Source organism: Azolla caroliniana, unplaced genomic scaffold (genome assembly GCF_043228905.1).
Source record: "Azolla caroliniana isolate FFs.n. ecotype wild unplaced genomic scaffold, voAzoCaro1.0.p SCAF_17, whole genome shotgun sequence".
NCBI classification, from domain to species: Eukaryota; Viridiplantae; Streptophyta; class Polypodiopsida; order Salviniales; family Salviniaceae; genus Azolla; species Azolla caroliniana.
The window spans coordinates 15474248-15501119 of record NW_028230452.1 but is presented as its reverse complement, the minus strand read 5'-3'; the positions used below and the strand labels follow the sequence as shown (position 1 = coordinate 15501119).

Genomic DNA, 26872 nt, shown 5'->3' with positions numbered 1-26872 from the left:
TGAGCTGTTGTGGTTCTATTGTTGTCCAACAACGCCCCCTATGCCTCTTGAGTTCTAGCAATCAACTGGTGTAACAAGAATTGCAATTGAAGAAAGATTATTGGAATGGAAAGCTAACATAGAGTGTGGATATTTTGCATTTCAAATTGATGAGTATAGGGATGTCCAGTCTAATGTGCATGGATGGCTAGATACAATCAGAGATTCCTCTTTCTCCTCTTTCGGGAGAGTATCTTTAAAACTAAAGTATGACTTAGATAAATCGATTTGCGGTGTATCAAAAACAAGAAGCGAACTACTAGGTGGTGTTGGTACTAGTGTCAACAAAATCACTCAGAATAACGAGAAGTATCCTCATCGATTTCTCAATGTTTACTTCTTTACAAAACGATTGTAACCGAAGTTACTCACCAAAAATTTGTGATAGATACGATTGATTATTACACCGAGAAGTTGAATCCTATAGGTCTTTCAAGCTTAATCGTTTATCGAAATTACTTGGTATTAAAACTAAGGCAGCACAGATGTCTTAAGCATTGTTGGTGGTCTTCATATTACATTACCTTGCGTAGTGAGCTTACATTTTAACCTTGCAACCCAATTTACATGTCCCCCCTTGGATAGCCAATACTGTGGCACCCATGGGACAACGTATTTACATGGAAAAACCAAAACTCCATCGTTAAACAATCAAAGGGCCTTGACCATTAGGCAAATAGATCCAAACAAGATAAAATAATAAATTTCTCAAAAATTGATGCCTGCCTCTTCATTGCTTCCTTCAGACATGAGCAAACGGGGGCATACTGGGATGGATAAGGTGTTGGTATTGATAGGCGACTTAGTTGTGGTTTTGGTTGGACAGTGGAGAAAGCAAGGCTTAAACTTTGGAGGGTCTATACAATAGACCAGTCATTGACAGAGGTAGGATAGCAGCAACTAGGGTGGGGCAATCAGCCAATGTGGCTGCGACAAATCAGTTGAATTGGTAATCTAGTGGATAGGCAACAAAATAGCAGTAGCATGGGGTCAATGCCAAATCGGGGGCAGCAACAGGTTGCCACAGGCAATGGATCTTCAAGAAATGGGTGGAGAGTGACCAGCACCAATCGACAATATGTAGCAAGAACAACCCAAAACACCATTCTTTCTCATATTCCATTACATTGCACAGTAGGCCAATGTCTTGGTTAAAGAGGCAATGGTATCTCCCTCTTATTTCATAAAACATTGTGCAGTGATAACAAGTGTTCTTCATATTTCACCCCCTAATGACACAATTGGAAAATTATTTCTTCCAAAGGTGTGCATGCATATCTTCCAAAGGTCTGCATGTGCCCTATCACAATGTGCAGCACATGGGATAGATGCTGACATAAGGGGGCCTGATTACAAATTCGTCCTCCAATGTGTGTAAAAAGTGTGCCTTATAGTGGAACAGCTTCTTATATACACATAAAACTAAGATTTATAAAGATGCAATTTTGAAAAAAGGAGAAAAATACAGATATATCTATTATAGTTTTCACCAAGATTTTACTACTTTGTTGAAGTGGGATGATGTCTCCTCTCTTATGCGTTGCAAGATTGCACGAACCTTAGAAGAACCCACTTGGAAGCTTTTGTTCTCCATCATATTACACAAACTTTCAACAACTTTTGAAAGTTATGAAGACTCGAGAATTTTGCATCGCCCTGTTCCCATACACATCTTGCATTCAGAAACTTCACCGCTTGCTTGGTGCAAGCAGTAGTTTATTCTATCTTGTAAGATATCCTGAAAATCACAAAAGAGATTCTATATCATCTTTATGAGTTTCTTAGTCAAAAATCCTATTATCTTACGAGAACTCTAGAACCTGAGGTAATTGTAAAATAATATCATAATAACATAGTACATAGTATATATGGATCACAACATGCTTCTTTACTTCATATCAATATATATTTTTTATATTTAGCTCTCAATATTTGCAATGCGGATATTGCCAAGCTTGTAGAAAGTGCTATAAATTTATGCTAGTTGAAATCACATAGAATTTGTGGATATAATAAACCGGGCCCTGTTTTCTAAAATGATAATATACTCATCCAGCATATAAATGATTGATCGTTTTTTTACCCATCCTCCTGCCATAATTGTTCAAAATATTCCATAACAATTTAATTTCTATGTATAGTCTTAGATATGACGGCAAGAAAGTTGGTTGCTTTGATATTACTGAAACAAAATAAGAATTTTGTGAGTATATATGGATACTTTTGTGTTTAAACTTCGATACTAGAGAAGCTCAGGAATATAATAACAAAAAAGAAAATAATCAATTGTACTTTGGCCTTTATCTAATTGAGAAACTTATTAAATCGTTTCTTCTAACAATATCTACAGGCCGCTAACATTTAATCATTCAATTGGTTACTAAGCCTAACATAATAGCAATCATACAGTAATTATGATTTTTGAAGTATGGAACAGTACCACCATAAGATCATGCAAACCAATGGGTGCTGTGACAATGTATGATATGTTAGGGTGTTCACTTGCAGCTTCTAATGCCAAAGCTGGGATATCCTGTTTCCAAATTACAAGAGATACAATCAAACCTCTTTAATTATAATCGCTTCTTCCCCAAGAATATAAAGCTACAAGAGAAAAAATAAAAATAAAAACCTTTTGATTTATTTCTAGTGTATGTTATACATAGGCTTCCAAAAGAATCGGATCAAGTAAATCAAATGAAATTTTCAAATATTTCTTAAATAATTTCTAGTGTAAAATATGCACTCGGATCTAGGAGATCGGAAAAAATTAAGAAGTAAAAAATCAAAGTAAATCTTCAAAACAACTTTCACAGTATTTTAAGAATCCAGTAAACATCTCAACATGAAGGTTCAAAACGGGTTCTTATATTATTTCCACATTATGTATACCTGCCAAACTATGATATCATACTTAATACATTTTATAAATGAAATTTTTAGAAAGGCAAAAAACCTTAACAGTTTCCAGTTGCATATTATTTCAATGACAACCCAATGGGAGAAAATAAGGGGAGATGATCATTCAAGAAATAAACCTTAATCATTTCTAACTATACCTTATCCCAATGTCGACCAGGAGAAAGAAAATAAGGGGAGATGATAATTCTTGTGGCCCCTTTGCCGACACATTTAGTGAATGCTTCTTTTATGGATGGCTTTGCGAGTTCCTTTCAATGAAGAAACAACAATAATCAATAGATGTTTAAAACCCTAAACCTTATACATTTTAGCAAGAAAGAAAGAAGTTCAACTTTAATGAGAAATTATATGCGTATACCATGTGAGCTGGTTCTACATTCAAATGACCAGTTTTTTTCTTGAACATATCAACAAACTCCTCTGTAAAATCACAGTACCATGAAGAAAGAGATGTCATCCTTTTACATCAGTCTGGAAACTAATTGGAACCTTTATGGAAATAAGAAGAAGAAATCAATTGTATAAAAAATACCTAGCATGGTGTTGGATTGGGTCCTTCGAGACCCATGATCAACGATCACGATACCATCATCCTCTCTATAATATCGGCTACTAGACAAGCTCGATTCTGAATAAGAAGAGGAAAGGGTGAGATAGGCTCTGCTTTCGATCTTCTCCATCTTCTTCTTCTGGGATTGGACAGAGCCGATTCTCAGAGACAGTGGCTTCGAAGCGAAGAGCGGAGGCTGGAATCTGACAGGATGGAGAAGCAGAGAAGGATCGGAGAAACAAGAAGCCATGAAAGTAACAGCAAAAGGGCAGAAAATTAATAATTATGGAAATGCCCCTCCCTCAGCTTTCCTTATTTATCAGGAAATACCCCTCTCCCCCCCCACACACACAAACCCTTCATATTTTTCTCCATCTCTCTTATTCTCTGCTTCACCTATTCATCACTTCGCCAGTAACAATCGGCAACGGTTCGGTTCGGTTCAGTTCGGTTCGAGAGTGCCCAAACCTGAACCGGTTTGGAACCGAACCGTTTAAAAATCTTGAAACCTGAACCGAACCGGACAGAACCACGAAACCGTTTGGTAATTATAATCCAAACTGTTAAACCTTTAAACCGCCAAACCCCCGGTTTCGTGGTTCGGTTTTGGTTTTCAACTTAAGTTGGAATTCAATTTTTAAATTTTTAAATTTTTTATTATTTCAAATTTTAATTTCCCGAAATTTTAAAGGTTTCTCCTAGAATGTGAGAATTAGGCTTACAAAATAAAAACAATTTAAAATTTTTTATTTTAAAAAAATTTTAAAAACCATCAAACCGTTTAAACCGCGGTTTAAAACCATTAAAATTGAACCGTTAAAAAAAACTTGAACTTAAATTGAACCGTTCAAACCGTTAAGCCATGGATTTGCGGTTTGGTTCGGTTCGGAACTGAACCATTGCCGATTGTTACGCTTTAGTTCGGATTCGTGAGTGATAATATAAAGAGAGTAAGGCGACTAGGATTTTATCAAAGTATATTAAATGCAAATAACAAACAACAAAATCGCACTTTAGAAGTCGCAAACCTCCTCCTTATACATTCAGTTTACCCTCTCCTTTCTCTTGTTATGACAACCACGTTATTATCCTTCTTAATTCCTTGCTTCCTTTTACCAATTAGGCAAAGTTTGCCTCAGGAACTTACGAAAAACTCAATCATGGCTTTAAGCGATTATCATAGAACTCCATGAGAGCAATGTAAAAAGATGTGTCAGCTCAAGGTTCTGGATGTCTTTGTACCACTAGAGTTTTGCCTCCACACATGTGTTGTAATCCAAAGGGGTTTGAATAGTCATATACCTTATTAATGGCGAGTCAAGCAAGAATAACCAGGAATTGCTTCCTTGGGAACTGTCTCTACAGTTGTACGTAATCTTCTTTATAGTTAGGAATTGCTTTGTATCTAGGAATCTCTTAATACAAAAGTTGCTTCATGTAAACAAGTTCTTTTATAGAGAGCCTTCATTTATGGAATCCTTTCATTTATATCTTTTGTAGGTAGATTGTTATCCTGTAATCCTATTTAGCAATGTTAAGTCTCGTCATTTAGAGGTACTTTTGTAGCTAGCTCCACTTTCATAGGTAGATTTTCTTCATTTGCAATGTAGATGTTTAGTAAAAACAAATTATTTTTGGTGATGAACCTCTATATTGACAACTTTTGGTGTGGTTTGTCTTCCCAAAATTTAGATATACAATTGCTAATGGCATCATTTGCTCTTCGTTGACCATGATTGACCCTAGTAAACACTCTTTCTAAAGAAATTATCCACTCTCAATAGATCCTATGGCCATTACTGCATGTAGTATATCTCTTTGGTTTTTTTTTTCATCTACAGAAAATTCTTCTTCTTCTTCTTTGTTTGTAGTTATCTATCTCTCTCTCTTAATGTATATCCTTTTGTTGTTATTTCCCATGGAGATCGTAGCCATAGAAAGGTTTGTTAAGTACATGGTTAAGGCACCAAAACTCCCCGCACATTGATTTCCTAGGATTGCAAGAAATGAAGAAATGGTTTGAAAAATGGGATTTATCACATATGCTTCATGATGCATCATTAGATCACTTTGTAAATGAGGCCAAAATGCACATCACAGGCAAAAGAAACAAAAGCAAATTTTTGTGTTCTGGTTGGATGCAAGATATAGAAAAATGGTTTGGAGAATGGGATGCAACACACTTGCTTCATGATATGCATTTTTTTGCAATGCCAATGTATCGTGACATGGGAAAAACGCGGATGCTGACACTCTACACGTTATATCGCATATGTTGCACCTAATGACAAAATCATATTGTTTCTCGAACATGGAAACTACATGTATCAATACATGTTCGAGCCTATCCCATCAGTTGCTACCCAAACTGTTGCTTCGATACGACTTAGTTCACACTCACATCATTGTGAGATGGAACATTGGAGCACATGTGATGAGACTAGTTGACTATGCACATTTTGCCTAAAAAAATTGAGGAGTTTGAGTATCATATTTGGATAGAATGCTCTGTCTTTGATCACATTTGACTATGATTTCACACATCTTCAACCAAACCCAATAATCACACGAATCTCTATAATCATAGTGTGCTCTCTCAATTGCAACATTCATTATGTAAAGTTCTTGAACATCAAGAGTTCTCTCTCTCTCTCTCTCTCTCTCTCTCTCTCTCTCTCTCTCTCTCTCTCTATGCGACTTCGCTCACATGCATTACGATGTGAGACGAGGCCTTGGGGCACAAGTGATGAGAGTGGTTGAATATGCACATTTTGCCCTAAACAAGTTTGAGAGTCGAGAGTAGCAGACTTTGATTCAATGCTTTGCCTTTAATCATATTCAACCATGCTTTCCACATATCTTCGACCATGCCCAATCCTTGCACGAATTTCTCACAACCACAATGCGCACTCTTGATTGCAACATTCATTGGTAAATTTCTTGAACATTGAGAGTTGCTACTCACTTTCACATGTATCACATGAAATGTAATATTTTTGGTCTCATGGGTCATATTTGATCTCCAAAGATGATAGTAAAACATTTCTCTATGTCTAGAAAGCAGAAGGTGGCTTACGCACGATCCTATGCATATATAGCAGTAACAGTCATAGGGGCTTAATTCTCCTCGCCAAAGGCTGCCTATGCTTTACTTCCTCATGTTGGTGCTCTTGAAAGATAATGTGCACATATACAATTCCACATGCCATGAACTAAATTGCGGTTAGTTGATACACTCGTCATACTAAATCTTCCCTATAGAGTAGAAACTTGGAGACCGAATCTTAACACAATTTAGTCTCCATGTTTGCTTGCATGATAAGGAGCAAAGCATTAATAATGTCTTCTGATATTATTTGGATGGAGATGATTCTTCTTGAACTTCTTGAACTTACCATGATTCTTTCTCTTAACAATTTAAGCAATCAAGCAGCAGATTCTTTTTCAGAAAGAAAGGTACATATTGCTAGATGATTAACATAAATATGCAAGTTAATAATTTCCTTGAATTTTATTGAGGAGGAGATAATCAAAATTACACCAAGTTCAGAATGCCGATGGCGGAGGATACTAATGGTCGCTGACGTTCCGTATAAAAAAATAGAACATCAATTTTAAAACTTTAAAAGCAGGTTCACCACTTTATCTTACCAATGCAAAATCTACATTACAGAATGCACTTTGCAAAGGCAAATCTCTTTACCCAAACCACAGTAGCCATCACGGAACGGGTTAAAAAAATTTATGCCCTTACAGGAGGAAAGCTTCTGTTTTTAACATATAAATTCTTGTTCTTATCAAACTAAGGTATCGATCAACGAGGCTCGCATCTCATTAAGAATAGAGCTAGGTTGAGCTTCCCTCAATTTGAATACGCTCTCAATGACAGAGAGTTCAGTGGCAGTCGTATCAAATCCACAGAATGCAGTCCAATCATTCACAACCAATCCGGCTCCAATGACTTCGCTACCCCTGTTTACGGTTCCAGCAACCAAAGGAACTTGTAGCAACGAAGATAACTCATCCAAATCCTCCACAGATGTATGCGGATGAACCTAATTTGAATAACACCCAAATGGTGCCAAGAAATTACACAAAACACTAAAGTAAGGCTCTCTGATACTTACGTTAGAAAATAGACCTCAATCAGTGCCATTTGAAAGATGTGAGAAAAACACAAACATAAAGACAAGACTTAGACAATAAATTTTAGCACATACCAAACCCCCTCTATTGGAGAAAACACAATAGCTGCCCACCAAAATGTTGCCAGCAATTGTTTGTCTAAAGACTTCCACATTTAGTACATCTGCTATCAATTCTTCTGTTTCCTATAGACAACCAGGTTGATCAAATTTTGAGATCTTCCATCCATTACTCATATTATTCATACTTAAGATGATATTAGATGGAGTGTACTTACCCGATCAAGATCAGTGTGAACCAATGCCACATAATCATTGCAAGAAACACAATTTCCAAGAGCTGACAAACGCTCATCAATTCTCTGAACTACTACACTATCTGGTAGTGAATTCCGGATGTGTTGTAATTCTGAAAATTAGTGGGCAAGTATTAGGAACAGTTTTATTCACTTAGTTAATGATGAATTGTACCATAAAGGACATCCAAACCATACCTTGATCTGTAGTTGAATTGGGCAGAAGAAGACCATTTTTGTTACCTGAAACACACAATATCTGTAAGAATCGCATACTTTTGTACTAAAACTGAACTGAGACAAAACAAAACATACCTACACACATTCTGCCAATCACCCTTGTTCCTGCAATAGATGCCTTCACAACTGGTATGGTATCTGATAGCTCAGCTTCAAAGGTGCTGCCATATAATATAAATAATGAGTAGATGTGATCCAGTAATGCTTATGTCAATACTGGTGCATACAATATACATGTGCAACCTAGAAAAATTTACATCCAATTAACATATAGCAAAGATTTGCAGCATATGATTATAATGTAATCTAGAAAAGCTTCTTGCGCAACAAATTTACGTCGATGTGATCTAGGAAAGATTGCTAATGCAGTGACATGCCATACAAAAGAAAAATGCAATGTGACCTACCAAAAATTCACATAAAAACTGGAGGAGAAAAATTAAATTGATGCAATGTAGCAAATACAAATGATTTCATCAAAACAACAAATGTTGTTTCTAAAGTTTCTCCAGCTCCAATTAGATGGAAAACTACATTGAAATTTATTCATATAATAATTCAGTACAATTTAGCAACAATCAAATGAAGAAAACACCTTCAATACCAATGGTTGCATTGGCATTCAGATGAATTTGTATGAAAACTTTGGCACTACACGAATGGATGTAAATGTTATTGGGTGAATCTCATTGAAACTAGTTCGACATAAGTTTGAACATAGTACAGCGACGTTTATATGAAACATTTGAGTAGAGATTATTCTGATTGCATCTAACTGTGGTTATATTAATATGCAAGTGGAAAATAAGTTGATTTAATCTGCCAAAAATTGCATCCAGAAGAAAATATTGTAGTCATCGCCTGAAAAACCTTATATCAAAGTCCCAAATTATTGAAAAATAATCTAGCAAAAAGAGCATCAAGTTATTTGATGGTTTGCAATCAAATCTTCGAAACAAAAGAAACAATAAACGATTTCAATGCAACCTAACAAACATGTCAATCCAAATTTGCAATGGAAAAGGTCGGAAATGATACATAAATAAAAGGAATACCTGAAAAAATTCTCCGATCCTCCAATGGCTGTTAAGCAATAAGCATTTGTAAGCTTCGAAAACACTCCGACCTCGCTACTATTCTCGAATTGAGTTCCTAGATAAAGGAAAAACGACAAAAAAATAGGTGAGGGCTAAGAAAAAGAAAACGCATCGGCAGAAAGGGGAGAAACAAAGAAAGAATCGGAAAGAATCATTGTTAGCAGGAAAAATAGGGGGGGGAAGCAGAATAAAAAAAGAGAAGAAATGAGCAATACGGAAAACGAGCAACAGAGAGAGAGAGAGAGAGAGGAAGGAAGGAAGGGATTATTGTTAACAGAAACAATAAGGAACAGAATTAACGGATCAATACGGGAAAATACAAATAAACACGCGCACAGACTTACTGGTAGCCATGGCTGGGAGCGAGCAGAGAAGATTCCTGAGGAAGCAGAAGCAGAAGATGGAGCAGGAGCAGAAGGAGCAGGAGACCTAGAGATGCAGCTTGGTTTCACACTTGGCGGACAATCACAAACACACTTTCGTATATATATATATATGGAGAGACAGAGACTCAGACGTATCGCCCAAGCAATCAGCCCCAACACCCTTGGGCTCTATCTAGTCTTGGCTTTGGCTTTGGCTTTGGCTTTAATATTTATCTCAAAGCCTAGCTTTGGGTTTGGCCCTCTCTCTCCGGGAAATGATACATAAATGCTAAATTTTGCAATGGAAAAGGTCAGATCGTGAGTTGAACGCATCATCACATGTGGGGGGGGGGGGGTTAGGATCCTCCCTTCTCGACGCCCTTTGTGCAATGATCTTGCCTTCTTCTTCGATGAAATCCGACCGACACCAAGCTTTTGGTGATTGTTTGGACGTGCAGGACACTCCTCATGATCCCTTTCTGGGCGACATGGCTCAATGGGACATCTCCGATATGTTTGATAGGGTGAGGAGTATCGTCGTCGGTTTCGACGACCACCGGCTACTCCAGCTTCTCGAGATAGGAGAACCCTTCTTCATGGTTCGTCATGTGATTCAATGCGTCCGAGTCCACATACCACACCTCCTTTGATTTCGAGGTGCTCGTCACCATCGAGTTGGCTTTATGCTTCATTACGAAGGTTGGGCCCATTTCGGCTTGCCCTAACCTAAGCCTTCAGTGTAGTGCAATCTTTGACGCACATCTACGTCACCCCGGCTCGATCCAACTCTATCCGAATCGGCGTGCTTCTTCCAACGCTCACTCTCTCTATGGCCCTTCCGGCTACAATACCAACAATTTGTCGTTGGCTTTCCTTGTCGGCTTCTAACACTGCCTTGACTCCCCCTGCTTGTGGAGGGTCTAGAACTATTGTCGGCATTTCTATTATGCCTTTGGTTCTGCTCCTGTTGGCCGCCTCCACTACATGCAGACCTGCCTCATCCACCATGACCACGGGGCCTATCAGTCTCCGTGTACAACATCTTGTTGTCGGCGTGCATGCTTGTCGACGCACCCATGTGGTTCTCTTCAACAATAAGCATTGACTACAACTCGAAGAAGGACGAGGTATTCTCGCTCGTGTAGATCGTCGTTCGGAATGATCCAAACTTCTACGCCAGACCTCTAAGGCAAATTTGCACCATCTTGTCCTCTTCAACCGTCATGTTGATGAAGCTGAGCCAGTCGCAAATCTCCTTTACCTTGGAGGTGTAATCAACCATCGTCATGTCTTTTTGTCAGACATTTCTCAACTCATGTCTGAGCTATAGCTTTCTGGTTGTTGTGCTTGCGGCGAAAATCTTCTTCAGATTTCCCCAAGCATCCTTTAGCGTTTTGGCGTCTTGGATGTAGCTTGGTGGTTATTCTTTGACATTGGACACGAAGTAGTACATAACTCTACTTGTTACCTGCTCCTAGGACGAAAAGTCCTTGTGTGTCGCATCCGATGCTGCATCATTAGCTCCTTCGACATAGCTCTAGTATCCGTGTCCCGAGGAGATACTAGTGCATCTTATATGACCGAGATACATAGTTGCTTCTTGTTGAGAATCGAACTCAACTTCCCATAGAAAGAGGTTTCACACTAGCTCAATTTTGTAAATAGTAGAAAGGGCCCTTGCCCTAGTTTAGTTGGTATTTAAACCAACCTATTGTAACTTTGTTACTGTTGGAAGTAATACTAGTTTTCTCATCTTAAGTCTCTCTCTCTCTCTCTCTCTCTCTCTCTCTCTCTCTCTCTCTCTCTCTCTCTCTCTCTTTCTCATAAGTGCTCATACACACACACACACACACACACACATAGAGTCCTACCGCTGCATACAATCACTCTCCTTTCTTTACATGGTATCAGAGCTTGTGGTTTTTTGATCAACACTAATTGACTGTGGTGTTCTACATACCGACAATCAACAGAACCGGTTCAAGAAACAGAGAAGAAATCATCATGAATACTCAGATGGGAAACGCTCTCCTACGGAGAAGCTCGACAGGACAAACTTCGCATCTTGGGAGTACAAGATGCATCAGTACCTTGTCGGACAAGGATACTGGAGCTATATTGAAGGAGCTCATGAAACGCAGCCCAACCCAACACACGCCGACTATCCTGTTTGGGAGCAGGCCGCAAGCCGTGTGTTGTATTGTCTTGCATCATGCGTACATGATCACACGCTTGGCTATATTCGAGAGACGAAAACGCCGAAAGAAGCGTGGGGCAATCTCAAGAGGATCTTCACAGCCAATACGGTTGCCCGCAAGCTCCAGCTTCGTCAAGAGTTGAATGGCATTCAACAAAGGGACATGTCAATTGGCAGCTACGCCTTGAAGATCAAGGATCTGTGCGATGCCCTCGGGTTGATCAATGTTGGCATTGACGATGAAGAAATGGTGCAGATATGCCTCAGAGGCTTGGCACCTCGATTCAACGCAATAAGGTCTGTTGTCCTCGCAAGAGAGAATCCTCCCACCTTTTTTGATCTCCAGTCAATATTGTTGGTCGAGGAAAATCAGGCCCGACAAAGGAGCAATGCACTAGAGAGTCAGATGCTCTACTCCCAGTTGGATGATGGAAGAAATTTCGGTCATGGAAATAGAGGTCAATTCGGACAAGGCCGTCACGGTCAGCAGACCCAAGAGCATAACTGCCACCAATGGCAAGCGGACAGGAACAATCCCAGAGAGTTTGGCAGAAGGGGGGGTCATCACGAAGAGGAGTGCCGAAAGAAGAAGCGAGAGTCGGCTTCAACTAGCGGACAACTCACGAACTACGCATCGAATTCCAACTACGACAATCGTAGCAGAATGTTCACGAATTATGCATCGAATTCCGACTACGACGATTGTAGCGGAATGTTCATGATGAGGCACAAAGTGCACTCAATGGCGACACAAGGTGAAACAAGCACCACGCCCTCAGAGAATGTATGGTTTGTTGACTCGGGAGCATCCGGCCACATGACATCTCATGAAGATTGGTTTCGGGAATTATGAAAACCCAAACATCTTGGATATGTTGAGACAGACGATGACATGACTCATCCAATACAACATATCGGGAACGTCCCATTCGGAAACGACGACAAACAAACCTACCTCAGGAACGTACTGCATGTGCCTACCATCACAAAAAACCTGGTCTCGATTGGCTAGATTGTCGAACAAGGAATGCAAGTACGATTCAACAATGATGGGTGCTTTATCGAAAGAGGTGATCAAGTCGTAGCTCACGACCGTCGTGAAGGCCGTATGTTTGTCCTCGAATCAAACGAGATAAAATCGACCATGTTTGCAAAGGGCCTCAAAGTCAAAACCGACCTAAACTTGTGGCACAAGAGAATTGGTCACATCAATCTCCAAAAGATTCAGAACATGAAATCGAAAGGAGTCGTAATCAGACTCCCGAACTTTACTGCAAAGGAGATTACGACTCGTACAATTCAAAAACCGTGCCAGTTCGGAAAGCAATGCCAACATCCATTCCCAAAAGAGCGGAATGTGAGCAAAGGGATCCTGGATATTGTACATTCCGATGTATGGGAACCGGCCTAGACAACCACACTCGGCAGATGCCGATATTACATCACATTCATTGACAACTTCTCCAGGCACACCTGGATCTACCCGATGAGACAGAAAAGCGAAGTGTTCGGACACTTCCAGAGGTTCAAAGCCGAATTCAAAAAAACTACAAGTTGGCACGTACTCTGCCTTCGATCAGATGGAGGCAAAGAATATTTCTCAGATGAGTTTATGACGTATCTCCGAAATGAAGGAATTCGATGAGAATTTTCATGTCATCACACACCTCAGCAAAATGGCGTAGCCATGCGGAAGAACTAGCACATAGTAGAGGTTGCACCAGCAATGATGAACAAGAAGAACTTGCCGAAATAATACTGGGCAGACGCGATGAACACGACCGTATACCTCATGAAAAGGTGCACAACCTCGGGAGTACACGATGCAAGCCCCCACGAGAAGTTTCTTGGTAAGAAGTCGGACTTATCACATGTTCGTATTTTCGGCTCAATCACTTATGTGCATATTCTTGATGATACGCAACAAAAGCTCGACCTGAAGTCAGAGAAATGTATCCTCGTGGGGTACTCGCTCAAACAAAAGGGGTGCAAATGCTACAATCCATCTACCCGAAAAGTTCAAACAAGTCGAGATGTCGTTTTCGACGAGTTCGCATCCTGGTACGCACCAGAGACAACCTCGACTCCGACTCCACTCGACCCGGAATACATCGAAATAGAGGCAAGGGTTTAGGGTTTAGGGTCGACGAAAGTCCAATCACGACCCAAATAAATGGGCCACAAGAACCTCCGAGTGATCAAAGCACATCTCGACCGAGTCCGAAGCTGGAGAAAGGGAAGGCGAAAATGCCAGAGTATGAAGACGATCACTTCAACGGCAACGAATCGACTCACTCCCTCGATAGTGAGTTCGAAGCCCTTGACATCTGGACAAATGGAGCGATGAAAGCCTTAGTATCCACAAACGAGAAGCTCCGCTGATCCACTCGTGAAAAGAACCCCGTAAGCTGATTCGGCTACAACAATTACATGGCGTATCATTACGCCTTTATGATGAAGGTAACATCAATACGGGAGCCGGAAACCTTTTTCGAAGTCGTAAAGGATTTGCGATGGGTCGACGTGATGAATGAAGAAATGCAAGCCCTATGCAAAAACGAGACATGGGATCTCATTCCTCACATTTCGCACAAGAAAGCGATTGGCTGCCGATGGATTTACAAAGTGAAACACAATGCCAACGGCTCCATAAATCACTTCAAAGCATGGCTTGTTGCAAAAGGATACACACAAATGCACGGAGTTGACTACGAAGAGACCTTTGACCCGCCGGCAAAGATGACAACTGTGCCCCATTGTGCGAACCGTGCTTGCAATTGGAGCAACAATAGGGTGGCACCTCCATCAGATGGACGTGAAGAACGCCTTCCTCCAATGGGAACTAGAGGAGGAAGTGTACATGATCCAACCACCCGACTTTGAATCGTGCCATCATCCTAATGTCGTGTGCCGACTCAAGAAGCCACTCTATGACCTCAAACAAGCATCGCGTGTGTGGCATTCGAAGATCACGCAATATCTTCATCAAATCAGATTTTGAATGTCAAAATCTGATAATTCTCTATACATCCAAAACGAGTAAGATAGCCTAACCTTCATCGTCCTATACGTGGATGATTTGGTCAGCAGAGGAAAGGAGCTTGCCGAGATTAACAAGGTCAAATCACTTCTCTCCGGTAGATTCGAAATGAAAGACCTTCACGAGCTCCATAACTTCTTAGGCATCGAAGTAATTTGGACACCAGTCGGGATAATGATCTCACAACCACACTGCGTCCTCAACTTACTCTACAAGTTTGGCATGATGGAGTGCAAACCTGTGTCCACCCCGCTTGACCGTAATCTCAAGCTTGATATCGATTCTGGAACAGTCGAGTGCGAGCCAACTCAGTATCGCCAATTGATCGGCAACCTCATCTACCTAACCATTACGCGACCCGACCTAAGCTATTCGGTTGGCCTACTTAGCCAATTCATGCAGAATCCGTGAAACCTTCATCTTGATTGCGTAAAGAGGGTACTTCGGTATGCCAGTGGTACGATGGATTACGACATCAAATACATGTCAAATACGATAATTTGACTCGAAGGGTACACAGACGCGGACTGGATAGGTTATAAAGCGGATAGACGGTCAACATCATGATTCGTCTTCTCCCTCGGTAGCAAAGCAATCTCATGGAGTAGCAACAAGCAACCGACAATCGCACTGTTGAGCACGAAGGCCGAATACAGGGGCACGGTGGTCGCCGCGTGCGAAGCCGTATGGCTCAAGCGTATACTGAAGGATCTGGGCATACCCATCAATGATTTGATTCGTCTATACTACGACAACATGAGCAGTATCTATCTGGCGCGGAACCCCGTATTCCACGTACAAACTAAGCATGTCAAAGTGCACTACCGCTTCATCTACGAATGCATGCAAGCCGGAGATATAGACTTACACCACATCAACACGAATCTATAGGTAGTTGACATTTTCATGAAAGCCCTGGGTATCAACAAGCTGCGGGAGTTCGCGTCGAACCTTGGCCTATCTATTCTCGACCAGCCGAGCTTGAGGGGGAGTACAGAACAATGAACCGATTGATTGATCGAAGCCGAACAAGGAGTACGCAACCGAAAAGCCGAACAATCGAAGTTTGAAGCGTTCTGAAGACCGATCCGAAACAATTTTTCGATATCCGGAAGTTGTGTTCGAAGGGGCGTCTTGAGAATCAAACTCAACTTCCCATAGAAATAGGTTTCACACTAGCTCATGGACATACCAGGCTAGTTTTGTAAATAGTAGAAAGGGCCCTTGCCCTAGTTTAGTTGGTATTTAAACCAACCTATTGTAACTTTGTTACTGTTGGAAGTAATACATAGTTTTCTCATCTTAAGACTCTCTCTCTCTCTCTCTCTCTCTGTTTCTCATAAGTGCTCATACACACACACATAGTCCTACCGCTGCATACAATCACTCTCCTTTCTTTACACTTCTGGTGAGCTTCTTTGTCGGAAGTGAGATGTCCATGTTCTTGTTGTTCCAGAAGAAGGAATGTCTTTGTGTAGTCTTTGCTTTTCGGTTAGATGTAGAGGATTCTCAACTCTTGTGCTCTAATACCATGTAAAAGAATATGCGCAGAAGTGTATGCGGAAGACACAAAGTACATAGTCGGTTATCCGAAAGTATAACAGTTAGGTAAACACAGAGAATGTAGATACACAATATGAGAGAGAGACAAAGAGAGCAGACAACAATACTTAATTCAAAATAATCAACACTCTGTACATATGACGTGCTCAATGAGCACTTTTATACAAGCCCTAGGACTGACAGAAGTAGCAATGGGCACGGTTTCAACTCAAACCGAACCAAACTATTAAGCTATTGTTTAACGGTTTATTGACCATTCCAAAAAAAATTAATGGTTTGGATTTTTGATAATAAGTTCGGTTTCGGTTCTAAACCTCGGGTTTATAGGTTTTTGGCAAACTTTTTTTTTTACCTTAATAGTTTAATTAATGATTTTTTATTGATTTAATTAATTTATAAATGTTTATTTAATTGAATGGTTCAATTAAATTATTTTATTGATTTAATAAATTTAACTTAAATGCTTATTTAATTTAATGTATTTTTGTTTATTTAGATGTTTAATTAGTTTGACATAAATGGTTAGGTTTAAATTTTTTATTTAATGGTTCAGTTTGGTGTCAACTTTTCCTAAACGGTTTGGTTTGGTTTTTGTTTTATATAAACGGTTCGGTTTCTTTGCCTTGAAACCAAACATAACCGTTTATATAAAACAAAAGTATTGACAAGTACTTGAATGCTCATTAACTAAGCTTGACACTAATAACCTATAATAGTCTTATGTACTAAAATAGGAATATAGGTCCCTAACGGCTTGTTGGATTCCATCTGACTCGGCCTAGCCGATTGATCTTCATCCGATCCCGCTCTCGGTTTCTTCAACCAATCCGATCGTAGTCGATCGGTCTCCATCTGATCCAGCTCTTGGCTTCCTCAGCCGATCCAGCTCTCGACTTAAACACCTCACACATTTCTCTAAGTTAGATTTTATTACATGACCAAAATATCTAGATACAGTCTTACCAAATGCACTAAGGGTTGCCACTAGACAACTTAGAATATAATCTCACGAACATGAGATCGAGAAATGGTCGTACTAATGGAGTCCTTAGAGAGGAAAGGATAGATAGATTATGTCACATAGAGGTAGAGGATGAGTATCACTTTACATGCAAGTGTCCAACTTACGCAGAGATAAGGGCAAAAATACCAAAGACATAGTACTAGGACCCTTATCTCGATCCATCTTTTCATTGTTACATGGGGATGGGTGTGATTGATCCGACCCGACCCGACCCGACCCACCCGTAGCCAGGGCATTGGTGCCTAGAAGATTGGGTCTGTGGGCTCGGGCCCAGCGGTCACGGTCGGGTTTTCCGAGGACCCAGATGGAGGGATCATCGGGGCCTTCACTTGGGCTTCTCTCGAGAGGTTCCATGACGAAAAGTAGGAAAGAAAAGATAAGTGAAGCAAAGCTAGCTCTATGGTATATCTATATATATATATATATAGGAAATAGTGTGAGATCAATTTGTTATTCTTTTTCTTTGTGGGCTTTTTGGGAAGAGGAGGTCGTGGGTTCGAATCTCGATTCAATTCAATCGAGCCACAGATGATGATGATGATGATGATGATGATGATGATGCAGAAGAAGCTGCAAGTTCCCCGTGTGATGATATCCATCCATATCCCACGTCTCTACAGTGCTTCATCCGACCTCTCTCTCACATTCAGCTATGGCTTCTTCTTCTTCCTCCTCCTCTCTCATCACCATCCCTCTTCTTCTCCTTCTTGTCTCCATGTCCCCTCCCTCCCTTGCTTCCCAGCACTGCGATTCAAGATGCAGGACAGAGAATTGCGGCAGCGATGGTGTCTGCATATGTGACCTTCCTAGCAATTCTACAATGCTTCTTGGGGATCGATCATTTTTGGGGTAATTCCACACACACACACACACACACATACTCACAGTCACACTTTAAACCTTTATTCTGCTATAAATCTCCATTCTCTCTGTTCTCCTTCTTCTGTTTTACTTCCTGAATTTACTGCATTGGATCTGAAATGGCAGGGTTTCCCTTCTGCTGTAAATTGTGTGTAAATGTGCATTATGTATTATATATGTGCAGTAATGCATGCATGCATGCATATTATGTGCAATTTGCATATACTCTGTTGAATATGTGTGTATTCAGTATGTTCTTATATGTGTTCAAGATAGTATATTATGAATAATATGAACACATTTATCCTCACTGCCTTGGACCTTTACAGCAGAAGATTATACGACTCACCCCACAGAAAATACCCATCACGACTATATGGGTATTCCAGATCAGATATGATCTGAATCGTGATAGTACCTTTACACACACACAGAGACTTTTCAATACTTGCATCATAGATACTTTCACATCACTGTACATACATACAACACATTATGTATGTGCTCTAATGTCTTAAGATCTTTTTTGTGCACACGATCTATACATGTAGACTCCATTATTTCAATTTACATATTATATGGATGTATCATATGATGCATCCATGATCTGAAGCTATATGATTTGAATGGAGAATAAATCCACATGTTCTGATTAATTGATCATGTTTAATAGGTTGAATGAGTAATTTTGTAATAGATTTGGATCCTGATTTCTAGCAACACTGCTGGTTGGATATGCGGATCCTAATGCTGAACAATGCTACTGGATGTGCATGTGTGTGAAGAAAGGAAGAGAGATAGATAGAATTCGTTCTCGTTCTCAGAGGTTATCTGAGGCAGAGGCAGAGACAAACCAACAGATATAACTCACTTTGCTGAGGTTGTTCGACAAAGACGATAATTTCATGCAATTCAACTCCTACACTTCACAGCCATTGAGTAAATTGGCATGATTTTCAACCTAGGTCTATCGGTTAATAGAAATATGGTTTTCCAGTGGGGTAAATCTTTGAAGGATAATGATGGTGTTATATTAATGTCTGCAATGGGGCAACTGTGTACATGGGGGATTTTAAAATGGAAGAACAAAATATAAAAGTAAAAGCTGAAATGAAAAAAACAAACCTTCTTTCCGAATTTCACTGTTTGGATCTTCCATGATGATCAATTGGGGGGACTGGGCCAAGCCCATAGCCAGAGATTGAACTTGGATTCTGTCAATTTTATGACTTTGATGGCATGGTATCAGCATCCAAGCCAACAGAGACAGAAGAGAGAGAGAGAGAGACAGGAGAGAGTGTGTGAGAGAGAGAGATCCCTTGATTACCTTCTTTCAGGGGTAAATTTTGCGACATACCTCGGACCATGTGCGATGGTACTAACAGCTTCTGGTGCCAAAATGGGACTTGCAATGAGATTGTCCAAGGGGAAACTTACACTTGTTTGTGCGAAGAAGGGTATGCGGGGGAAAATTGTGAATTAGAGGGAATACCATGCGGCGATTCGTACTGCTTCCACAATGCTGAATGCATACAAGCTGAGGACCCGTGTGATTGTCCAGCTGACTGGAAGGGTAGCCAAGATTGTTCAATGCCAACAGTAAAGAGTAAGTAAGATTTGCTTGTGGATTTATTCCCTCTTGTTTAGTAATATCATCTAGTCTCTAGTTCCATTATATGACACTTTTTTTTTTGTCTGTGTGTTAATCCAGATTCTGTCAGCGGTAAGCAGCCGACAGGATCCTTCAATACTAATAAGCACAAGGATCATGATGAGGTGATTGCAACTTAATTTCTGTTATACGCTTGGGTTACCTTTGCTTGATGTTAAATCTCTATATCTCATGCATTCAAGGTCTCCTAAAGAAACACTCACAAATAAAATTCACCCCTTTCCTGTTCTAAATTCTATCATTGAACACCTCACCTTAAGTGGTGGTACCCATCCAAGCTGTATATAAGTGGTGCTCTCCCTATTCAATCTGCTATGCTGATACACCCAAGATCTTTTCAAATGGGTGAGTACATTAGCACTTGAGAGTTACTTCACTGGCATTAAAGCAAATCTCTTGTTTTCTTTACATTACAGTGGTATCTTCCAGTTGCCATAGTGGTGGTGGTGGCGATCGGCATTCTTATTGGTGTAAAGTCGATGAGAAAGCGGGCGGCAGCGACAAAGTTTTACAAACTTCAACAAGTGCAAATGCAAGGGTTTGAGGAAGATGAAGAGGCATTAGCGCATGGCCCTTTGACAAAGGCACAAATAGTTTGAAGCATCCTTAATTATTAATCTGTGTGATCTAATGAGGCACATTATGAATCACTAAGCACCGGAGTCCAATCATTGCCAGTAAAAGATGTAGAAAAGGGAATGTACGAGACCGTCTTTGACTTAGCCTAGATTTGTCGTGAATGTTTACTTTACTTGCAAAGGATTGAAGAAGGTTTCTCATCTTTATGCAGACCCACAAATTTTCAATATTCATTTAATTCCTAAGAGAGTCATTATACCAAATTTGAGCAGCAAATCAATGTTAGATATGTTTTTTATGGTTCTACAGTAGAAAAAGGTAGTGTTTGCTTAAGACAGAATGCAGATGATGAACTATTTAGACTGGCGAAAGAACATGGGTTGAATGGTATAACTTTATGGTTGATTGCACAGCCAACTGTTGAACAGAACAAACCCTTCATATGCACATATGCTTTGTGATATATCCCTCAGCTCTGTAATGTACATCTGAGTATGCCTGTCTTAAGACAGGGATGCTTCAAAAAAGTTTAAACATAATCATACTATTCTCTAACATCCTAAAAATTTGTATATGTATTATTATTTGTCATGAATGCTCAAAAGGTAATGCATTGAGATTGGCAAGACTTAAATAACGTTGATTAATATGGCTTATGCAGCTGGCGAAAATTACTTAGCTGCATCAAATAATAGAACTAAAGATTGGATGCATATTGGAAGTGCTGTTTAAAAATAGTTATCATAGCAAAATCATGGATGTGAGTAGTGATAGGTAGCAAGAATGGAATAGGAAGAAAAGATAAATGGTAGTTTAACTCCATCATAGTCTGAAATGTGGGCCAAGAAATGCATATACTCTAGCCATTAGAAAAATTATTTAAAAATCATCACTGTCCAACTCCTCAAATTAAGATAATACACATGGTTTATAAATGGAAACATATGCTGAGACCCACATTACCATGCTTACTGGTCAAACCATCCATTAATGACCACTGTATAATGAATGAAAGTTTATATAATGCTCACACCGATTGATGGTTGCTATATGCTGAAGAACCAACTAACCTCAGTTAGTATGTGAGTTGAAGCTGAGATGAGGCATCAGTGGCTGAAGCCATCCCCATCACAGCCCTCATATGGCGAAAGGAACACATGTTTTTCATCCATCAACACCAAATGATTAAAGATATGATGCCTTTTAATGATTGCCAACATTTACTGTCTTCCTGGAAGCTCTACAATGGATCATGAGACAACAAAATTGAGAATCCAAAACAATCCCCATTACAGCGATTGCAGGGTATATGTATGCATTACAATATTGAATTGATGGTTGCTCTAAATGATGAAATGTGACAGCGAAGGCCAGAAATGGTATGGTCAAAAAAGAATCTGTAATGAAATTTTAATTTTTCTGCACAGGGACCATATAATCGTTGGATATTATCAAATTCTTTTGTCATTCAGGGAGGATTATTGTATGATATTTACTTATATGAAGTTGTACAGTACAGTTGATCCCAAGACAAGACGATATAGAGAATAAGATCGTATACAATCTACTTAATTTGATGGCTTGTTGGTTACTGAAGAAAATATATGTTTGCTATCCACTACTGATTTGATAGCTTTGCTGCTGACTGAAGAAAAGATATATGTGACATCCACTGGTTTAAATTTTGACTAGAAAAGAGAAGATCACTCATTCACTAAAAACAATACTTTCTGGTTTAAATTTTGTCTTTTGAAAATTTTCCAGTTGAAACATATTTATGAAGGGGTAAAATTCCAGATAGAAATAAATCAATTCTCTTCCAAAATCCATACTTTTCTCACCATTCTTCTTAGTCTCTCGCATGAAAAGATAAGAATTTCTTCCAAAAACTTCACGCAAGCTACTTGAGAAACAGTCTCAAAACATCAAAGATTTCAAGCCCTAATTCTATTGCATCATGATAGCAGCTTGAAAATTGGTCTCAACAAATCAATACTCCAAAAGCAAAGAGAGCTACTAGAGAACGTGTCTCAGATGATTAAAATATTCCAAATGTAAATGGTACATACATTAATGACATCTGCTCAAATCGGCCACTGTATCATGAAAGCTACTTAAGAAATGGGCATCAATGTATCAACATTCCAAAGGGTAATGCTATATACATCATGAAATCTACTTGAAATGGCCACTACATCCAGATAGCTACTTGAGAAATGGTCTCAAAACATCATATACACCATGAAAGCTACTGTCAAAAGGGTCTTAACAAATCAAAATGTTCCGAAAAGAAAATGTTATGTTCACCCCGAAAACTTCTCCAAATACTTGACATTTCCGAAAGCCAAATTGTATGCACATCATGAATGCTTCTCTCGAAATGCTCAATATTTGCATTTCCCAGAAAAATTGTATATACATCACGGATAGCAGATCAGAATTCTCAATATCTCCAACGCAAAAATGTTTATATACACCATGAAAGATTCTTGAGAAAATGGTCACAAGAAAACGATCAAGAGAGCAAGAAGAATCACAGCAATGACTGAATATTTCAGACCTGCTAAGGTTATGGTTATGGCAACTAAAAAGAGCTGCCAGAATATTTGTAAAATAGCTAACCCTAACAAACCAGTGAGCAGAAGAGCTAAAACGTTCTCAGGTGTCGGATCCACAATCTCCCGCCACTCGATCTGGAAATATCCATCGTTGAATGCAAGAAGCCCTTCAAAATCTTCTTCATTTCCCTGTCGTTTCTTCTTAGACGTCGTTTCTTCCTCTTCTTCTCTCCCGCTGCGCCCAAACCATCCCCGGGGAAGCCTAAAAAACTGGAATCTTTTCCTAGGAGAAGATTCCCCTCTTGCCTCAGCCGAATATTCCTGTCTAGATGCTCCTGCTTCTACTACTACTTCTTCTTCTTCTTCATCGGGAGTCTTTGGTGAGGGAATCTCGTCCGAGGATTCCTGAGCAGCACCGGAAGAATCGCTGTCGAGATCGGGGCTTCGATTGGCGAACGTTGGGGGGATGAGAGGGGAGGGGGCTCGCCGTGTTAAGGAAAGAGAGCGAGAGGGAAGGGAGGAAGGGAATAGGGTTTGATGCTTACCTGCTTGACAGAGGGGCAGAGGAAGGGAGAGACGAAAGATGTGGCCATGGAGAGCGAGATCCACCATATCCTCTTCTTCTTCTTCTTCTTCTTCTTCTTCTTCTTTTCTGCTACAGACAGACAGAAGCAGGGGAAGCAGGGGAGGTTTCTGGTTTTCCAATATTACAAATATAGCCTCTTCTCTCTCTATTTACAACAAAGTTCTAGGAGTCGGTAATGGTTCGGTTTCGGCTTATCTGGTTTGGCCTTGTCCACACCAAACCGGTTAAGCCTAAACCAGATTAGGATAACCAGTTTGGTCAGACTCGTTAAGCCTAAACTGGTTTAGGAACAGATTAAGCCAAGCTGATTAAGGCTTAATCGGCTTGGAAATTGATTTGGCCCAAACTAGGTTTCCAAGCTAAGAGTCGGCAATCGGTTCCGTTTCGGCTTATCCGGTTTGTCCTTGTCCAAACCAAACCGGTTAAGCCTAAACAAGTTGGGAGTTTCCAAACCAGTTCCTAAACCGGATTAGGCTAACTGGTTTGGCCCTAATCAATTCTGTTCAGCTTGAGCCATCCCAAACCGAGCTCAAACCGGTTAGGAAGTTAAGAACCGAACCAAGTTGCCCAACCGTTTAGAAATAGTTAACGGTTCAGTTTAGGCTTGAGCCGAGCCATTGTCGATTCCTACTTGAACAAAATAAGTACCATCATCATGGAGAACATAGCGAGGTCACATATCATCATATTCGCCATTTGAATTGGTGTGTAGGGTGGCATTGAGTTTGGAGTCGTAGTAGTCTTTAGAGCCCTAGATAGAAGGGTTCTATACTTTGTAGTAAGTTATTCATGGTGGAGTTTTTTCTTTCGTAATGAAAGCCATTATTTACAAGGGAGAGAGAGAGAGAGAGAGAGCCCAACTAAGTTTCGAACCCAAGATGTAGTGCTTGTAGTGTAACGATTTACCACTAGGGTAAACTAATACTAGAGTGAGAGAGAGTCTTCTAAGACCAAATATGCCCATGAGATAATTGGTTACAATAATGAGATGTGTGCCCAATCATCGGAAAAAAAAACATAGATAAAAGAATTTTAATGTGGTACAAAAAGATGTTATGGTGTAACATATTCTATAAAGGAAATGACTATGTGTTAGGACTAGTTTCATTTCTATCCAAGTTTCTTGCAAAGGAGCAAGAGGTCAAAGTGTTTCGATGTGGGTGTGGCCCATGGTCCAGATGTAAAAGGTATCCCGCCCATAGCTTCTAGGCAGCATAACTCACATTCCCTTATCTTCTTAATTGCTTTTGTACAACGAGTAGCTTTATGGCTTGGTATCCACTTGTGTTTGGTTTTCCTCTTCAGATGTCACGAACGGGTAGACCAGGACAGGGATAAGTAGGCGAGCTAAATATTAATAGAGAGCGAAAGATAGATATATATAGAGAGAGAGAGAGCATAGACAAGAGAACAAGAGAGAGAGAAGGTAGACAAAAGAGCAAGAACTAAATTATGCTTCTATAACTAGTGTTGTTCACCTTTATTGTAATCAAGGTGCACCAAAGTATTTATACAAGAATGTGGTGGTATGCATGCAAGTTAGGAAACATCTAGAGAGTGCATGGAAACTTCTAGAGAGTGCATGAAGATGCATTCTCTAAAAGTTTCTTGAAAGTTCTAGTGATCAACATAAAATGTAATAAGTTGAAACTTATACAATACAATAATGCATAGATGGATGTAGCTCAATTGTTAAGGTTGCCCAATAAGACCAAGATGTCATGGGTTCAACCTCCTACATTCCATCGTGTCGATGACATTATCCTCCCTCTAAGGCCGCCTCCCAGAACTCGTTGCTGGCTTATGTGGGTATCATTAATGAAAATAGCGAATGGCCTCCGGAGCATTTTGTAAATGTGTAATTGGTTCCCATGTGGCGTCCGAAATGGGGTAACCTTTCCATAAGACCAAATATTGGAGTTGTCGACGACGATATCGAGGGTCGAGGATTTTTGTCAACCTCATATTCTTCGCCCGTCGACAATTCCATAGGTGGCGGTGGAGGAGGTTGTCGTCTCGGAATTCGAGAAGGATGGTAGAGTTCGATGAGAGAAACGTGAAAAACATTGTGAATCCTGAATGTTGGAGGAAGTGCTAACCAGAAGGCGCCTGGGTTGATCCACTCGGTGATATGAAAAGGGCCTAATCTTTTGTAGTCCTATTTTGCACAAGGACGTGTGGTGGCAATGTGGCGACGTAACAACCAAACCATGTCCCCAACTACAAACGTCGATGCAGCCAAGCGATGTTGGTCCGCTTGATCTTTATATTGGTCGATAGCGACACAGAGCTCCAAGGAGAGATCACGATGGACATCGTGTAAAGCGCGGGCACGCGTCTCTGCCGATGGATTGACCGAAGTTGCAAGTATGGAAATGCTGAAACGAGGGTGAAATCCATAGTTTGCAAAGAAGGGGGAAATCTTAGTCAAAGCATGGATACTATTATTGTAGGCAAATTCTGCCATTGCAAGGAAGCCCACCCAATCCTCTTGTTGTTAGCTCATGCTACACCGAAGGTATTGGTCGAGCATTTGGTTGACTCGTTCCATTTGTCCATCAGTTTGAGGATGATATGTTGAGGACAAGTTTACAAAAGTCCCGAATGTTTGTAGAAGTCGTCGCCAAAAGTGGGAAATGAACTCAGAATCTTGATCAGAGGTGATATCCTCGGGTAAGCCATGTAATCGAACAACATTTTTAAGAAAAAGGTCAGATGTCTCTTCCCCGAAAATGGTTTTGGAACATGGGACAAAGTGAGCCATCTTCGAAAACCGATCGACAATGACTAGCACCGTGTCATGGCCACCAACCAGAGGGAGGTTAGTGATAAAGTCCATGGATAGAGAGACCCATGGTTGACTTGGAATGGGGAGAGGGTGGAAAAGACCATATGGCTGATGGTGAGACATTTTGGACTGAGCACATACATCACATTTCTTGATAAATTCCTTGACAAATTTCCAAGGTTGGGGCCACCAAAACACTCAAGATAGCAATTCTAGGGTTTTCGTGACCCCAAAGTGGCTGGCAAGAGGATCATCATGACAGTTTTGTAGTACTTGTGTCCGACATGATCCTTTGGGAACGTACAAGAGATGATTACGATATAGCAACCCATCCTGGGTTGTAAATTGGT

General features: G+C 40.1%; 3 protein-coding genes across 3 annotated transcripts; 1 reads left to right on the top strand and 2 right to left on the bottom strand.

Annotated features, from left to right (window-relative positions):
* Positions 1-1462: 1462 nt before the first annotated feature.
* LOC147853275 (sirohydrochlorin ferrochelatase, chloroplastic-like) lies at positions 1463-3773 on the bottom strand. The gene is made up of 5 exons (XM_087332769.1): positions 3494-3773; positions 3320-3381; positions 3099-3209; positions 2480-2572; positions 1463-1777 (listed from the first exon to the last, which is right to left on the bottom strand). The coding sequence occupies exons 1-5, from the start codon at positions 3759-3761 to the stop codon at positions 1667-1669; spliced, it is 645 nt and encodes a 214-aa protein (XP_087188895.1). The 5' UTR covers positions 3762-3773; the 3' UTR covers positions 1463-1666.
* A 3224-nt stretch (positions 3774-6997) lies between these two features.
* On the bottom strand, positions 6998-9749 carry EIF6A (Translation initiation factor IF6). The gene is made up of 7 exons (XM_087333552.1): positions 9634-9749; positions 9248-9344; positions 8268-8353; positions 8151-8195; positions 7935-8065; positions 7732-7842; positions 6998-7566 (listed from the first exon to the last, which is right to left on the bottom strand). Exons 1-7 carry the CDS (start codon positions 9641-9643, stop codon positions 7309-7311), a joined length of 738 nt encoding a protein of 245 aa, XP_087189678.1. The 5' UTR covers positions 9644-9749; the 3' UTR covers positions 6998-7308.
* An 8356-nt stretch (positions 9750-18105) lies between these two features.
* On the top strand, positions 18106-20835 carry LOC147853273 (uncharacterized). The gene is made up of 4 exons (XM_087333675.1): positions 18106-18327; positions 19677-19945; positions 20051-20115; positions 20428-20835. The coding sequence occupies exons 1-4, from the start codon at positions 18131-18133 to the stop codon at positions 20608-20610; spliced, it is 714 nt and encodes a 237-aa protein (XP_087189801.1). The 5' UTR covers positions 18106-18130; the 3' UTR covers positions 20611-20835.
* The last annotated feature ends 6037 nt before the right edge of the window (positions 20836-26872 follow it).